Raw genomic sequence first — 17,647 nt, 5'->3', positions numbered from 1 at the left:
TGAAACGAAACTACATGCACATAATACGGGTGCCAGAAGGAGAGGAAATTGAGCAGGTAACAGAAAACCTGTTTGAAGAAATAATGACAGAAAATTTCCCTGACATAGGGAAGAAAAAATCCACACAAATCCAAGAAGCTCACAGAGTCCCAAGCAAAATGAAACCCAAAAGACCAACACCAAGGCACATTAAAATTAATTTGGCAAACACTAACGACAAAGTAAGAATTTTAAAAGCGGCCAGAGAGACAGAATGTTACCTACAAAGGATCCCCCATCAGACTAGCAACTGATTTCCCAACAGAAACACATCAGGCCAAAAGGGAATGGAATGAAATATACAAAGTCATGAAAGGAAGCGTCTGAATCCAAGAATACTGTAACCAGCAAGGCTATCAATCAAAATTGAAGGTGAAATCAGGAGCTTCACAGACAAAAAAGGACGAAGGAAGTTTATTACCACCAAACAAGCAATGCAAGAAATGCTAAAGTGTCTGCTGTAAAAAAAAAAAAAAAGAAAGAAAGAAATAGGAAGCGAAGAAGGAACACGGGGTAAAGAATAAAAATGGTGACAAAAAAGTACCTATCAATAATAACTTTAAATGTAAATGGATTAAATGCCCCAATCAAAAGACATAGGGTAACGGATTGGATAAGACAAAATGACCCATATATCTGCTGTCTACAAGAAACACACCTCAGAAAAAAAGATGCACACAGACTGAGAGTGAAGGGATGGAAAAAGGTTATTTCAGGAAAATGGAAATTAAAAAAAAGCTGGGGTAGCAATACTTATATCTGACAAATTAGATCTCAAAGTGAAGGACATAAAAAGAGATAAGGAAGGCCACTTCATAATACTAAAGGGAGGAATCCAACAAGAAGAAATAACTCCGGTAAACATATACACACCCAATACAGGAGCACTCAAATACATTAAAAAAAAAACTCCTGCAGGATATCAAGGGAGAAATTGACAGCAATACAATCATAGTAGGAGACTTTAAGACCCCACTATCAACTTTGGACAAATCCTCTAAACAAAATATCAGCAAAGAAACATCAATCCTAAATGACTCACTAGACCAGATGGAATTAATTGACATTTTCAGAAAATTTCACTCCAAATCCACAGAATATACATTCTTCTCAAGTGCATATGGGTCATTTTCAAAAGTAGACTATATATTGGGTCACAGGCAAAGTCTCTTCAAATTCAAGAAGATAGAAATCATATCAAGCATCTTCTCAGATCACAGTGGAATAAAACTGGAAATCAACTACAATAAAAACAATCCAAAAAAAATCAAACACATGGAGACTAAACAGCATGCCATTAAACAATGATTGGGTTACCAGAGAGATCAAAGAAGAAATAAAAAAATCATGGCAACAAACAACAATGAAAACACAACAATCCAAAATCTATGGGACACAGAGAAAGCAGTCTTAAGAGGGAAGTTCATAGCTCTAAAAGTCTACTGAAAAAACAAGAAACAATGGTAAGAAAATACCTAACCCTACAACTCAAAGTGTTAGAAAGAGAGCAACAAGAAAAGCCCAGTGTAAGCAGAAGGAAGGAAATAATAAAGATCAGAGTGAAGATAAATGACATTGAGACCAAAAATAACAATACAAAAGATCAATAAAACCAAGAGCTGGTTCTTTGAAAGGATAAACAAGATTGATGAACCTCTAGCCAGGCTCACCAGGAAGCAAAAAGTGAGGACCGAAATAAACAAAAAAAAAAAAAAAAAAAAAAAAGGAAAGCGGTGAAATAACAACAGACCCCACAGAAATACAAAGGATTGTTTAAAAATACTATGAACAACTCTATTCCAACAAACTGGACAACCTGGAGGAAATGGACATATTCCTAGAAAAATATAACGTTCCAAATCTCAATCAGGAAGAATCTAAAAATCTCAATAGGCCAATAACTATGAAAGAAGTTGAAGCAGTCATCAAATAGCTTCCAGCAAACAAAAGCTAGGGGCCACACGGCTTCAGAGGGGAGTTTTACCAAACACTCAAGGAAGAAATAAAACCTATCCTCCTCAGACTATTCCAAAAAATTCAAGAGGAAGGAACACTTCCAAGCTCATTCTATGAAGCCAGCATCACCCTAATACCAAAACCAGATAAAGACAACACAATGAAAGAGAATTACAGGCCAATATCCCTCATGCACGTAGATGCCAAAATCCTCAACAAAATTCTAGCAAATCGGATCCAGCACTACATCAGAAAGATCAAACACCATGACCAAGTAGGATTTATCCCAGGAATGCAAGGATGATACAATATTCGCAAATCAATAAACGTGATACATCACATAAACAAAGTGAGAGATAAAAATCACATACTCATATCAATTGATGCACAAAAATCCAACACCCTTTCTTGATAAAAACTCTCAACAAGGTTGGAATAGAAGGATCATACCTCAACATAATAAAATCCATATATGATAAACCCATAGCTAACATCATACTCAATGGGCAAAAACTAAAACCATTTCCCCTAAGAACAGGAACAAGACAGGGATGCCCAATCTCACCACTCCTGTTCGACATAGTACTGGAAGTATTAGCCATTGCAATTAGACAAGAAGAAGAAATAAAAGGCATCCAAATTGGAAAAGAAGAAGTAAAGCTGTCCTTATTTGCAGATGACATGATATTGTACTTAAAAAACCGAAAGACTCCATCAAAAAACTAATAGACTTAATAAACAAATTCGGCAATGTAGCAGGATACAAAATTAATACCAAGAAATCTATGGCATTTCTATACACCAATAGTGAACTTACAGAAAGAGAGAGTTAAAAAAGCAATCCCATTTACCATCGCACCAAAAAAATTAAGATACCCAGGAATAAACTTAACTAAGGAGATAAAAGACCTATATGCGGAAAACTACAGGACACTGAAAAAAGAGATAGAGGAAGGTGTAAACAGATGGAAGAACATACCATGTTCATGGATTGGTAGAATCAACATCATTAAAATGTCCATACTACCCAAAGCAATCTATAGATTCAATGCACTCCCCATTAAAATACCAACGGCATATTTCACAGACCTAGAAAGAACTCTCCAAAAATTCATCTGGAATGAAAAAAGACACTGAATAGCTGCAGCAATCCTGAGAAAGAAGAACAAAGTAGGTGGGATCTCAATATCAGACTTCAAGCTGTATTACAAAGCCACTGTTCTCAAAACTGCCTGGTACTGGCGCAAGAACAGGAATAGAATAGAGAACCCAGATATTGACCCAAACCACTATGCTCAATTAATATTTGACAAAGGAGGCATGAATATACAATGGAGTCAAGACAGTCTTTCAATAAATGGTATTGGGAAAATTGGACAGATATATGCAAAAAAAATGAAACTAGACCACCAACTTACACCATACACAAAAATTAAATCAAAATGGATAAAGGACTTAAACATATGATGGGAAACCATAAAAATACTAGAGGAATCCACAGGCAGAGAAATCTCAGACATATGCAGAAGGAAATTCTTCACTGATACTGCCCCTAGGGCAACAGAAACTGAAGAGAAAATAAACAAATGGGACTACATCAAAATAAAACGCTTTTTCACAGCAAAGGAAACCATCAATAAAACAACAAGAAAGCCCACTGCATGGGAGAACATATTTACCAATGATATCAACAATAAGGGTTTAATCTCCAACATTTACAGGGAACTCATACAACCTAACAAAAGGAAGATAAACAACCCAATCAAAAAATGGGCAACTACCTAAATAGATACTTTTCGAAAGAAGACAGAAGGAAGGCCAAGAGACACATGAAAACATGCTCAAAGTCACTAATTATCCGAGAGATGCAAATCAAAACAACAATGCGATACCATCTCACACCTGTCAGAATGGCTATCATCAGCAAATCAACAAACGACAAGTGTTGGCGAGGATGCGGAGAAAAAAGAACCGTGGTGCACTGCTGGTGGGAATGCAGACTGGTGCAGCCACTGTGGAGAACACTATGGAGTTTCCTCAAAAAACTGAAAATAGAACTCCCATTTGACCCAGTAATCCCACTCCTAGGAATATATCCTAAGAAACTAGAAATACGAATCAGAAAGGATATATGCACCCCTATGTTCAAAGCAGCACAATTCACCATAGCTAAGATTTGGAAACAGTCCAAATGCCCATCAGCAGATGAGTGGATTAGAAAACTGTGGTACATCTACACAATGGAATACTACACTGCTATATAAAAGAAGGAATTCTTACCATTTGCAGCAGCAAGGATGGACCTGGAGAGCATTATGTTAAGCCAGGCAATGAAAGAAATATACCACATGATCTCTCTCATTTATGGAAAATAAAGAACATTATAACCTGATGAACAAAAAGATAGATACAGAGACAGTAAAGCACCAAGCAGACTGTCAAATTACAGTGGGAAGGCAGTTTCTTACCATTTACTTGCTGCTGCAAATGGTAAGAATTCCTTCTTTTTTATAGCAGTGTAGTATTCCATTGTGTAGATGTACCACAGTGTTGGGGTGGGGGGGGGGGGGAAGAGATCAACCAAAGGACTTGTATGCATGCATATAAGCACAACAAATGGACACAAGACACTAGGGTGGGGGGGATGAGGGCATGGGACAGGGGGTAAGGGAGGCTGGGGGAAGGTCAATGGGGAAACAAAGGAGATATATGTACTACTATATGTAATACTTTAAACAATAAAAAATAAAATAAAGAAATATAGGGGAGACAGGAAGGATCTCCTCCCTTCAAGTCCCCACCATTATCCCTCCAACATCTATATTTGCCCCTTGCCTGCCCTTTCTCAAGTCATGGAGAACATTATCGGGTTCAATAACAGTCTCATTCTCTACATGCTGGAGTAACCTCTTCTTTTGTCCCAAGGAACATCATGTCATCTCTTGCTCCCTTTCTCCCCTCTTCTTTAATCTCTCCAGGTTCTTATGTGTTCAAAGTAAGCCCCACCCTAAAAAGGACCCTCCTGAACTACCTCCCCAGCTACCTCCCTCTTTCTTTTTCTCAAATCATAGGCAAGGTTTTTAGTTAGCCAAACCTGGCTCCAATTTATCATGCATTTCATTTTTCCACTCCTGGAAATTGGGCTTCTCTTCTCAGCACACCATTGAAACTGCTCAAAGATGACCTCTAATTTCTAAATCAAATGGGCTCTTTCTAATCTACATTTCTCTTGACTTCACCCTGCCATGTGAAACCTCCTTCTCCTTGGCCCCTGGGAGAGCTCTATCCTAGTCCCCTCCTTTCTCTGTGCCTGCCCCTTCTCAGTCCACATTGTAAACTGTCCATCCTATTTGCTGTTTGCAGGGCTCTCCTCTTGGCCCACTCCTCTTCTCATCCTACATCTTCTATGGGAACTGCATTCTAACTCAGTTTAATCATCCCTTTTCTGCAGATAAATGTCAATCATGTTTCCAGGCTAGAACTCTCCTCTGGGCTTCAAACTCATGTATTCAACCACTCTTTGGACATCTTCATGCGGATGTCTCATAGACATCTCTAACTCTGCAAGTTGAAAACCAAAGTGATTGTTTCTCCCTCTCTATCCTCCTCTTGAGTTTCCTATTTCCCTATACATCACCACCAATCAATTCAAGTCAAATGCCAGCAAGTCATAGTAGAAGCCATGTAGTCAGTCACCAGACCTATACATTCTTCCTCTGGCACATAGCTCTTCCTCATTGCTTCTATCTTCATTCTGGCCCTCATCTTACACCTGCAGTTTCCCTAGTCTCCCTGCCTCTTCCAGTCCTCTCCCCACCCACCCCCTTTTTTTTTACTAGGGGGACCCTTGCACTGTAATCCATTTTTCCAAGTGCTTCCAGAGTGTTCTTTCTAAATTGCAAGAATGTGTTCACATTCTCTTATTTAAAACCATCCAGTGACTCCCTTTCACCTGCAGAATACAACTTTTAATATGGTGCCCAAAGTATTCATAATTATCCATGTACACCTTCCCAGTTTATTTTCAATGAGTATCCCTAGAATCTTAGTATCTAGTCATTATGAACTCCTTGTAGTACCAAATGGGCTCCAAATAAGTGTCTATAGCACCTATAACTTTGTTTATGCTGATCCCACTAAGGAAAATGCCATGACTCACCTTCAACTCAGTGAACTCATCCTTATTTTCCAGCACTCACTGAGAAGGCTAAAAAGGCTAATTCCAATGTAACCCTGATATTTGAGGGTCTAGCAATCTGAATCTGCCAGCAAGCCCAGTGTACATTCTTGATAACCTATAATTAAGTTATTGCCTCTTGCCCAGAAACTGGCCTTGCAAAACCTGTTACCTAAATACAGAGGCCATAAACTCTGAACAATGCACAGCCCCAGAAGGCAGGGGTTATTAGTGCTGGCACCAGGCCAGACCATCAGATACAGTCTCAAGACCCCCAACACCTTGGGTCTTTTTTGCAAAGCCCGGGAAGGGATTGGAAGCAAAATTCATATTTGAGAAAGATATAAAAGAGAAGCCTTCTGCATGTTACTTTATTCATATTTGGGAAGTTATTCCACTGAGTCCACCAGCGTAATAAACAGTGTAACTCCTTTTCTCTAAAGCATTGCTTGGTTTTTCTGTGGTCTTCTGCAACATCACCAGAGCATTCTCCTTCCTCCATAATGCTTATTTGGTCTTTCTCCCACCCATCCAATAACACTAACCATTTCCTTCTTTGTATTCCCTCTACAACCTGTAAATGGTTCTTTAACATCTACAAGAATGTCTATCACATGTATTTTTTTACCTACAAGTCTCCCAGAGAGAAACTGTTGTCCTTCTTAAGGACATGGGTTCTGTCCCATATGGCTTTGTACACCTAGCACCTAGCATAGTGCCTGACAGAGTAGAAGCCTGCAGATGTCTGATGAACAGCTGAAAGGGAGAGAAAAAGAAAGAAATAGGGAGGAAGGGATGGAGGAAGAGGGTGGGAAAGAAAAATAGGAATAAGGCTGGGGTGGTGAATACACTCGTGAGAGTCTCTCATTTTGTGCTGAAGAGTTGAACTTTATCTACCAAGATTAAAGAAAAGATTGGGTGTAGAATGATTTGAAGAAAAATCAGTGAGGAAGCTTCTATGGTGGAACAAACAGGAAATAATAAGAGTCTGTAGTACCCACAAGGAGGAAGGGGAAGTGGGTGAAGGGTCACCAAGCCCTTACCTTCCTTGCAGACGCCTCAGCTAGCACTGCCAGTCCACCATAGCTATGCCCTGAGTTCTACTGGAAGACACTGTCTTGGGCATTTGGGAAACCTGAGAAAGAGCAAGGCTTTCAACAGTTCCTCTGTGAGGGCAGCATTGCCCATAGAAGACCCTAGATAAAATGCAACTGGGCTCCAGAAAAAGGACCCCTAGGAAATTATCAATCCCCTCAGTTACAGGCAACCAGATCCATTTACCAGATTCCTTAGCTGTCCCCCATACCAAGAGCATTGTCCCAAGGGACTCAGAGAAGCTAAATTTTTATATGAAAGGAGACAAGTCAAGAAAGATCCAAGCAAGAGGCACTGCTTAGATTCCATGCATCATAGTGAGCAGTGATGAGAGGTCAAAGGGAGCCTTGAGCACCCATGAGACACTGTTACAGAAACCCGGAGAAGAACCAAGCAACACTTAGAGAGATGGAGTTACATTTATTAAACGCGGGTTCAAAGGAAAATGTCTCTCAAATTCTGGGCCCCAACATAGAGGAACTTTCCCTATTTATATGTTTTTACCTTCTTTGTCTCCCACATATGGGGTGTTTCCGGCCCCCTTTGCAAGTTCTTAAAGAGCCCCTATGTGCTGTGGCCTTGAGACCTCAACCAAAGGCCTGGCCTGGTGCCAGCACTGATAACTTCATCCAGGGAAGGTTTAATGGCCTCTCTGGAATGGGAGTAGTCTTATTTTCCTTATTATTTAAGCAAGCAAGCATCTACAGAAGCCAAATAGCAGGGTTAAAATTTCAAACAACAGTTTTTATATAAGATGGATGCTTCAACACTATGTATCTGGGAGGATGTGAGAAGTGGTGCTCATGAGAGAAGGGAGGTAAAAGGCAGTGAGGGTCATGTTAACAGTTTTGCTGGGGCCATCCCAGTCCATTTCAGGTTTCCTTGCTCATGATGAACCCTGGAAAAGTACATATCCCCTTGGGATGAAGTCATCATTTAGTCCTGTACTTGTACTAGAGTAGGGAGCCTGTGAAAACCTACATGATAAGATCTGAAAGTCAAGCCAGAGCAGAAGAGAGGAGAAGAGAGACAGACTCACCAGGAACAACATGGCTCTGAGCTCCAGGTAGAACACATTGTCCTGGTAGAACTCCTCCAGGCCCTGGAAGATAGAGTCTCTAAATACTGGTGCATAGTTAACAAGACCAAAGATCATAAAAAAGGTGGTTTCAAACTTAGACCAGACAATATCTTGGTTTGTATAAGTCACCTCGGGATTCTTGGTCATCAGAGTGAAATTCCTTAGGAGGCTGTCCAGGACACAAAGGAGGTGAGCTGAGGAGGCATGCTTTAGGCCAGTGGTCGGCAAACTGTGGCTTGCGAGCCACATGCAGCTCTTTGGCCCCTTGAGTGTGGCTCTTCCACAAAATACCACAGCCTGGGAAAGTCTATTTTGAAGAAGTGGCGTTAGAAGAAGTTTAAGTTTAAAAAAATTGGCTCTCAAAAGAAATTTCAATCATTGTACTGTTGATATTTGGCTCTGTTGACTAATAAGTTTGCCGACCACTGCTAGGCCATTGCCTTCCAGCACCTGCAGGAATCCTATTTACCTTGCCTCTCCTACCCAGCAAAAACTGGGATGCATCATAGTGAGCAGTGATGAGAGGTCAAAGGAAGCATCTGACTCTGATGGAGGCCTCCACCCTGAGACCTGCTTTGTACACTGCAGGAGTCAGCTCAGGCGGGAAGTTCCCACCAAGCAGGCTCTCTTGTTTCCCTCTGCATATTGCCAATCCGACCCCACTGTACTTACATCCTAGACCAAGTTCTCTTTGCAGGGTGTTATGCACTGAATTGCATCCCACTAAATTCATATATTGAAACCCTAACCCCCAGTGTGACTGTATTTGGAGATAGGGACTTCAGGAGGTAATCAAAAGTTAAATGAAATCATAAAGGTGAAACCAATATAAAATAAGATTGTTATAAGAGACACTGGGCATGCATGTGCATATAGAAAAGGCCACATGAGGCCTTACCTGGCTTGGCTCAGTGAATAGAGAATCGGCCTGCAGATCAAAGGATCCCGGCTTTGATTTTGGTCAAGGGCATGTACCTTGGTTGCAGGCTCCTCCCCAGCCCAGGCCCTGGTCAGGGCTTGTGCAGGAGGCAACCAATCGATGTGTTTCTCTCACATTGCTGTTTCTCTCTGTCTTTCCCTCTCTTCCACTCTCCCTAAAACTCAATGGAAAAATATCCTCGGGTGAGGATTAACAAAAAACAAACAAAAAGGCCAAATAAGGATACAGTGAGAAGATGGTCATCTTCGAGACAAGGAGAGAGTCCTCAGGAGAAACCAAACCTGTTCACACTTGATCAGTGAGAAAACAAAAAGAATAAAGGTTAATTTAAAAGTTTTTTTTAAATTTGTTTTTATTTATTTTTAGAGAGTAAGGAAGTGGGATAGAGAGACAGAAACACTGATGAGAGAAGAACATCATTGATCAGCTGCCTCCTGAACGTTCACTAATAGGGATCAAGCCCACAATCAGTGCATGTATCCTGACCAGGGATTGAACCATGACCTCTTGGTTCCTAGGTCAGTGCTCAACCAGTGAGCCACACAGGTAGGCCAAATTTCTATTGTTTGAGTCACCCAGTTTGTTGTATTCTGTTATGGTAGCCCTAGCCTACAGGGGGTTCATTGGAAATAACCCTGGATGGCCAGGTTTACATCCTTGATTAGTGTGGATGAAAAAGGGGCTACTCACATACCAAACCTGACAAGCTCAGAGGAGGCCTTCATGATGACCTTACAGATTCAGAGACCTAAAATAAGCACATAGGATGGTATGAAATTAAAACTTTCTAACTAAAACTGAGTCATGGCAGCTAGTTATTTCCTAGGCCAGTATCTTCCCTGACAAAAATTCTATCTTAAACTTAACTGAATTTGTCTCTTGTCTTTCTTGCATCTATGATGACAGACTTTTGGAATGTCAGGGTAATTTCCTTTTTTTCCAGATCCCTCACTGTACCAGAGCAGAGATCACAAAATTCCTCATTATTATTGCTATTGTGTTAATTGTTAACTGCTAGCTATCCTATACAACAAATGTAAAAGAACTATGTATCTATTCCTTTTACTTTTTATCCAATTGCAGAGATGTCCCCAATGGATTTCATGTAACCCCTTTACTCCTCCTCCTTTGATTGTAATGTAAAAATTAAGATGCAAAACTGATATTCTCTAGAGCATTTTCTTAATCCGTTGAGATTTTGCTTCCTGGCAATTGTCAGTTTAGCTCAAATAAACTCATAAAAATTCTTACAAGTTTGGACACTTTTACGTTGACATTAGCTCTATGGCCTTAGGCAACTTCCTTAACTTTGCTGAGCTTCATGTTTCTTTTTGTCAAGGGAAATAACCTCATGGAAGCACCCCATAGGTGGTTGTATGATTAAAATAATTATTGTTAACTAGAGGCCTGGTACACGAAATTTGTGCACAGGTAGGTTCCCTATGCCTGGCCGAAGATAAGAGCTGACCGGGGCCTTCAGGCTGCTGGCCAGGGCCTTCCTTCCCTGACTGCCGGTTGCCGGCTGCCAGGCAGGGCCTTTCTTCATTCTGCACCACCCCCTGGTGGTCAGCACACATCATCGAAATCCTGGTCTCCTGGTTGAACTCCTGAGGGGACATTTTGCATATTAGCCTTTTATATAGAGAGACTAGAGGCCTGATACACGAAATTCATGCAAGGGGCTCAGCCCTTGCAGCCACAGCGGCTGCCTCGGCCCTCACAGCCCAAGCTTCATCCAGAAGATCGTCCGGAAGGTTGTTCAACTGTCCAGTCTAATTAGCATATTACTAGACTATTTTATTATTATAGACTAGAGGCCTGGCACACAAATTTGTGCCAGCACCTCCCCCCCCCCACCACCCACCCCCAGTTTCCTGTTCGCCATCAGGCAATCAGAGCCTGCCGCCAGGGGAAAGGACTGAGAGGTTGGCCGGCAGGCCCTGATCACTGCGTGCTGGGGGCAGCTCTGCATTGAGCATCTGCCCCCTGGTAGTCAGTGTGTGTCATAGCAACCATTCGTTCCACCGTTCGGTTGATTTGCATTTTACCCTTTTATTATATAGGATAATATTACCATACTAGAGGCCTGGTGCATGAAATTCATGCACAAGGGGGGTGTGTCCCTCAGCCCAGGCTGCACCCTCTCCAATCTGGGACCCCTCGAGGGATGTCTGACTGCCCGTTTAGGCCCAATCCCATGGGAGGGGTCCCAGATTGGAGAGGGTGCAGGCTGGGCTGAGGGACAACCCTCCCCCAATGCACCAATTTCATGCACCGGGCCTCTAGTCCTATATAATAAAGATCCAATATGCAAATGGTTGTCACATCATAACGGCTCAGACACTCAACACTGGGGAGAGAGGAATGGGGACCAGCCAGGCACAAATGAGCTCGCAAGAGAGGAATGGGGACCAACCAAGCTGCAGCCCGGGAGAGGGTCAAGCCGCCTGCCCCACAGTCCCGGGCGCCAGTGCCTGCAACTGAAGCCCGGGCAAAGCCACCCGTCCACAGTCCCCTGTGGCTTTGGCCGGCCCAGGCGAAGCCGGCCCGGTTCCTGGGTGCCTGTGGCTGGCCAGAGGGAAGGAAGCCTGGTTCCCAGGTGCCTGTGACCAGCTGGAGGAGGGAATCCTGGGTTCCAGGTGCAGGGCGAGGCAGAGGCGGTTAGGGGCGATTAGGCCAGCAGGGGAGCAGTTAGGGATGATCAGGCAGGCAGGCAGAGGTGGTTAGGGGCCATCAGGCAGGCAGAGGTGGTTAGGGGCAATCAGGCAGGCAGGCAGGCAAGCAGTTAGGAGCCAGTGGTCCCGTATTGCGAGAGATAGTCAGACATCCCCCAAGGGGTCCCGGATTGGAGAGGGTGCAGGCTGGGCCGAGGAACTCCCCACAGGCCTCTAGTAATTAATATTCTTACAGAGATAAGAAAAGATATTGTGTCGCCAGGCTGGTGTGGCTCAGTGGTTGACTGTCGATCCATGAACCAAGAGGTCCCCAATTCAATTCAGTCAGGGCACATGCCTGGGTTGTGGGCTGGATCCCCAGTAGGGAGTGTGCAGGAGGCAGCCAATCAATGTCTCTCTCTCTCATCCATGTTTCATCTCTCTATCCCTCTCCCTTCTTCTTTCTCTAAAATTAATAAAAACATACTTATTTTAAAAAGAGAAAATATGGGGGGAGACAATGAGTGGGTAAAGACACATATGTAATACCTTAATCAATAAAGAAAAAAAAGATATCATGTCCATAAAATAGGAACAAAAAATGAACTAAATGAGAATGATCTTTTAAAAATTAAAATATAAAAGCTAAAATTTTTAAAATTTACTAGCAATATTAAAAAGATGGAATTGAAGAGAATCTTTTAGAAAATAGGACAAAATAGGAGAGAAGAAAATAAAATAGTTATTAGTTCAGAAAGTCCAACACCCAAATAACAGATATTTCAGAAGGAAAAAGGAAAAAAAAAATGAAATAAATAATTTAAGAAATCATCCCAGATGCCACCTGCACATACTCATACTCTGTTCAGGGTCCCAGCCTAGCCCTTCCCAAGATACTGGTCTTGGTTTGGGGGAGAGCCTAAAACCTCAAACTAATAGAACTTTCTTCTCTTCTTTTCTAGTAGATGTAGTCCTTCCTTAATTTCAACTCATTAAAAAATGCTTTATAGTTTAAGGCAGTGGAAGAAAGGCTGGAATCAAATATTTTGATAAAAAAGATGGCAATGTAATGGCCCAGTTGTGGCAGTTTTTTTAAAATAACTTGTATAGCATTTACCATATCCTTAATTAGCACTCTTTGCAGAAACTTGTGCACATATATGCTGCTTTCAGAATAGTTTTGCAAATTGTACAAAAATTAAAAAGGTGAAAGCTTTTTGTTTTTTTATTTTTATTTATTTTTTTAAAATAAATCTTTATTCAGATTATTACAATTATTTCTCCTTTTTCCCCCTATAGCTCCCCTCCACCCATTTCCCACCCCACCTTCTGCCCTTACCTCCCCCCCACTGTCCTCATCCATAGGTGTATGATTTTTGTCCATTCTCTTCATGAACCCCCCATACCCCTTTCCCCCTGAGAATTATCAGTCCACTCCCTTTCTATGCCCCTGATTCTATTATATTCACCAGATTATTCTGTTCCTCAGGTTTTTAATTCACTTGATTTTTAGGTTCGCTTGTTGATAGATATGTATTTGTTGTTCATAATTTTTCTCTTTACTTTTTTCTTCTTCCTCTTCTTTAAGAATACCTTTCAGCATTTCATATAATACTGGTTTGGTGGTGATGAACTCCTTCAGCTTTTTCTTATCTGTGAAGCTCTTTATCTGCCCTTCAATTCTGAATGATAGCTTTGCTGGGTAGAGTAATCTTGGTTGTAGGTTCTTGCTATTCATCACATTGAAAATTTCTTGCCACTCCCGTCTGGCCTGCATAGTTTCTGTTGAGAAGTCAGCTGACAGTCGTATGGGTGCTCCCTTGTAGGTAATTAACTGTTTTTCTCTTGCTGCTTTTAATATTCTCTCTTTGTCTTTTGCTCTTGGCATTTTAATTATGATGTGTCTTGGTGTGGTCCTCTTTGGATTCCTTTTGTTTGGGGTTCTGTGGGCTTCCTGGACTTGTAAGTCTATTTCTTTCACCAGGTGGGGGAAGTTTTCGGTCATTATTTCTTCAAATAGGTTTTCAGTATCTTGCTCTCTCTCTTCTTCTGGCACCCCCATAATTCTGATGTTGGTACGCTTGAAGTTGTCCCAGAGTCTTCTTACATTATCTTCAACTTTTTGGATTTTTTTTTTTTGCTTTTTGCTTTTTCGGTTGAGTGTTTTTTGCTTCTTTGTATTTCAATTCTTTGACTTGATTCTTGTGTTCCTCTATTCTGTTTCTGGGTCTCTGTATAATATTTTTTATTTCAGTCAGTGTATGTTTAATTTCTAGTTGGTCCTTTTTCATATCTTCGAGGGTCTCGTTATATTTTTCGGCCTTTTCTAGGATATTCTTAAAAAGTCTTATAACCGTGGTTTTGAATTCTATATCCAGTCGTTTGTTTTCCTCCATTTCTTTCGTTTGTGATCTGATTCTTTGACCCCGCATTTTCACTGATTCCCTGAGTTGGTAAGGTAGATATTTGTGTTAGGTTTCCAATATGGCCCAGTGGGTCTGCTTCCCCAGTTAACCTGAGGTGGACACTCTCGGTGCACCCCTTTGTGGGCTGTGTGTACAGCCTTGTTGTAATTAAGTCTTTATTGTTGTTGGTATCACTGGGAAGAATTGACCTCCGGGCCAGTTGGCTGTAAGGATCAGCTGTGTCTATGCTGGGAGAAGTTCGGTGCTGGAGACAGCCTTATAGGATTAGACTTGCCAAATTGCAATAGCCTCTGTGCTCAGCTTGGATGGGGTGGAGTCTCAGTCTTGGTTTCCTGTCAGCCTTGCCCTTGCACGCATGTGCGCTTTCAGTCCTCCGCCTTCCCCAGCTCGAGTCTCCGCCTGAGAGTCCAGACTCCCCCCACAAGAGCGTGGGTCCCCAGGGGCTCACCTGGAACTGGGGTTCACTGCAGTCAGAACTGGGGCTCAGTGCCGTCAGGAGCCTCTGACTCCCTTCCACTAGGGAAAGCCTGTGGCGACCTCCGCAGCCTTTGTGCGCACTGGCCCGCGTGCGCCTTCAGACTTCTGCCTTTCCCAGCTCGAGTCTCCGCCTGAGAGTCCAGACTCCCCCCATAAGAGCGTGGGTCCCCAGGGGTTCGCCCGGAACTGGGGTTCAGTGCAGTCAGAACTGGGGTTCAGTGCGGTCGGAGGCTTCCTTCCCCCTTCCGCCAGAGAAAGTCAGCCAGGCTCTCAGCCGCCCTTCCTCTCTGCGCGCACAAAGCCCCTTTGCCGTACCTCCAATTCTCTGTGAGCTTTTCTCTTTCCTTCTAGTTGTAGAATTTTCACTCAGCCAGCTTTCCTGTGGTTCTGGATAGTGTCCGTTCTGTCTTTTAGTTGTAGTTTTGAAATTGTTGTGCGAGGCAGCAGTTTAGGTGTTTACCTATGCCGCCATCTTGGTTTCTCTCAAGGTGAAAGCTTTTTAATAAAGAAGTTGAATTTATAAATTTAAAAGGGGGGGAGGATTGTCCCAGAACTGAAGGCCTGTGTCTCTAGATTGATAAGACTCATTGAGTATCTAGCACAGCACAATCAATCACTCAAAAGTAATATCATCTTAATATTTCAGAATATTAGCATTAAAACGATTCTAATAATTTCCAGGGAGCAACTAGTTCAGGTTAGCAGTGAGCAGGGACTTAAGGGTAGAAGGAAAGAAACACATTTATTGAATCCCTGCCAGGCACTATGTTTTCAGCAGGTTTCATATGGGTTATCTATATGAGTTACATTTAATAATCATTACTATGTACTTGAAAGTATGATAGGTTATACTAGAAAGAATAAAAACTATAAATTAGGAGAGCTCAGACACAGTTCCAAATTAGTATGACTTTGTGAGACCTTGGGCAAATCACTTAATGTCTATTGGTCTCAGTTTTCTCACATGTAAAAAGGGTGAAATGGACTTCATCAGTCATTTTCAATGTGTGATATATGTGCCATCAGTGATACAAAATATCACAGTTTTAGGTTGAATTAAAAAAATTTAAAGCAAGTTAATTTAAAGAGACATATAAGTAAATAGAGGCACAGGGATGTGACAAAAATGAAAATTTTGGTATCATTGAAATACATTACATCCAAGATTCTTTCCAGGGCTAACATTCAATTACTCTATGGTATATCAGACACCAGAGGAAATTTTAAGAAAGAAATAGATGACGATTTATTCTCACAGTCATGGCAGGGGTTATACCCTCGAATTAAAGAGCTGGACTTTTGAAGAATCCCTTCAATTTTATCAAGTCCTTGAATCTCTCCTCAGACTACAGTGTTTGCCTACAACTGAAAGCTCTAGGGCAAAAGGACAATGACATCCACATCACCATTCCATCCACCCCATGCTGCATCCTCCACTCAATGGCCCAGCCCCTTGTCGTTCTCTCCCTAGTAACACAATACAGAGGCCACCTGGTTCCAAAATCTCTACTTCCATTCTCTCTAAGGACCCCAAAAGTATTTGTAGCTACTTTTCCTGGACTGACAAACAAAATTTAATTAAAACTGGTCAGGACCAGCTTGGTCTAGCATAAGGGGGAAAAATCCCTTATTGTTCTACTAGAGGCCCAGTGCATGAAAATCCATGCACTGGAGTGGGGTCCCTCAGTCCAGCCTGCCCCCTCTTACAGTCCGGGAGCCCTCAGGGGCAGGAGGCAACCCAGCAATCAGGGGAAGGTGACACCCCCATCACACCTCTGCTTCTGCCACTGCCAGCAGCGCAAGCCTCGGCCGGCCCTGGTTACCTGAGCCTTGGGCGGCCCTGGGCGGCTGGGGGGCTGAGGGGACTGGGGGACTCCGGAGGCAGGCGTGCGGAGCGGCTGGACCCACCTGAGGGCAGGCCCAGCCGTGCCGCGCACCTGCCACCCCAGTGGGGCTAAGGGGACTGAGCACTGCCATCTTGTGGCTATGGGCATCGCCATCTTTGAGGGCGTGGAAGTCAATTAGCATAGTCCTTCCTTATTGGCTGTGGACACCACGATCTTTATGAGGGCATGATGGACAATTAGCATATACCCTCTTTATTAGATAGGATTTACTTCATCTTCTCTCTCCCTCTCTCTCTCTCCCTCTCTCTCTTTCTCTGAAATGTTTCTTTACTTTGAAAAGAGAATGGATGAAAACTATAAAAACAGACCTTGCTCAGTGGTTAGAGTGTCAGCCCTCTCACCAAAGGGTCTCAGATTCGATTTCTAGTCAAGGGCACATACCTGGATTACAGGTAGGATCCTTTGCCCCTGTCCATGTGTGTGCAGGAGGCAACCAATCAATGTGCCTCTCTCACACTGATGTTTCTCTCTCTCTCTCTCTCTCTCTCTCTCTCTCTCTCTCTCTCTCTCTCTCTCCCTTCCTCCCTCTCTCCCACTCTCTCCAAAAATCAGTGGAAAAAATATCCTCAGGTGAGGATTAACACAACAAAAAACCATAAAAACACTTTGTTTCCAGACTAAGAAAAAAGAAACACATTATGTATATCTGTGACACTGAGTAAATGTCTTTGGGCCCACAACTATTTTCAAAACCCTGTTGTGGAGAAAGTCTATGTTCTTCTCCCACTGAAAGGTGAGGGGTGGGGAAGGCCACCACCAGATTAACAAAGACTAAGGGTCCAACTTCCCAGTTACCTACAGTAACCTCACAAGCCCAGTGCTCCACCCAGGCTACACCCCAGAAGACCCCAATTACCTCAGAGCAACTCCAGAAACTGTAGACTGTTTGCTTAGT

General features: G+C 42.5%; 1 protein-coding gene across 1 annotated transcript in view; it reads right to left on the bottom strand.

Moving 5' to 3' along the window:
- ADA2 (adenosine deaminase 2) overlaps window positions 1–9,531 on the bottom strand; it is a gene marked incomplete at both ends in the record, with an annotated part of 130,553 nt that extends 121,022 nt beyond the window's left edge. Inside the window, 2 exon segments of the mRNA XM_080660155.1 lie at window positions 8,307–8,517; window positions 9,515–9,531. Of these exon segments, the coding sequence (XP_080516281.1) occupies window positions 8,307–8,517; window positions 9,515–9,531 (228 nt within the window).
- Window positions 9,532–17,647: the final 8,116 nt, after the last annotated feature.

Source organism: Plecotus auritus (genome assembly GCF_963455305.1).
Source record: "Plecotus auritus genome assembly, chromosome: 3".
In the NCBI taxonomy this organism is placed as follows: Eukaryota; Metazoa; Chordata; class Mammalia; order Chiroptera; family Vespertilionidae; genus Plecotus; species Plecotus auritus.
Note: the sequence above shows the minus strand (reverse complement) of the source record. Positions and strands in the feature narration are given on the sequence as shown.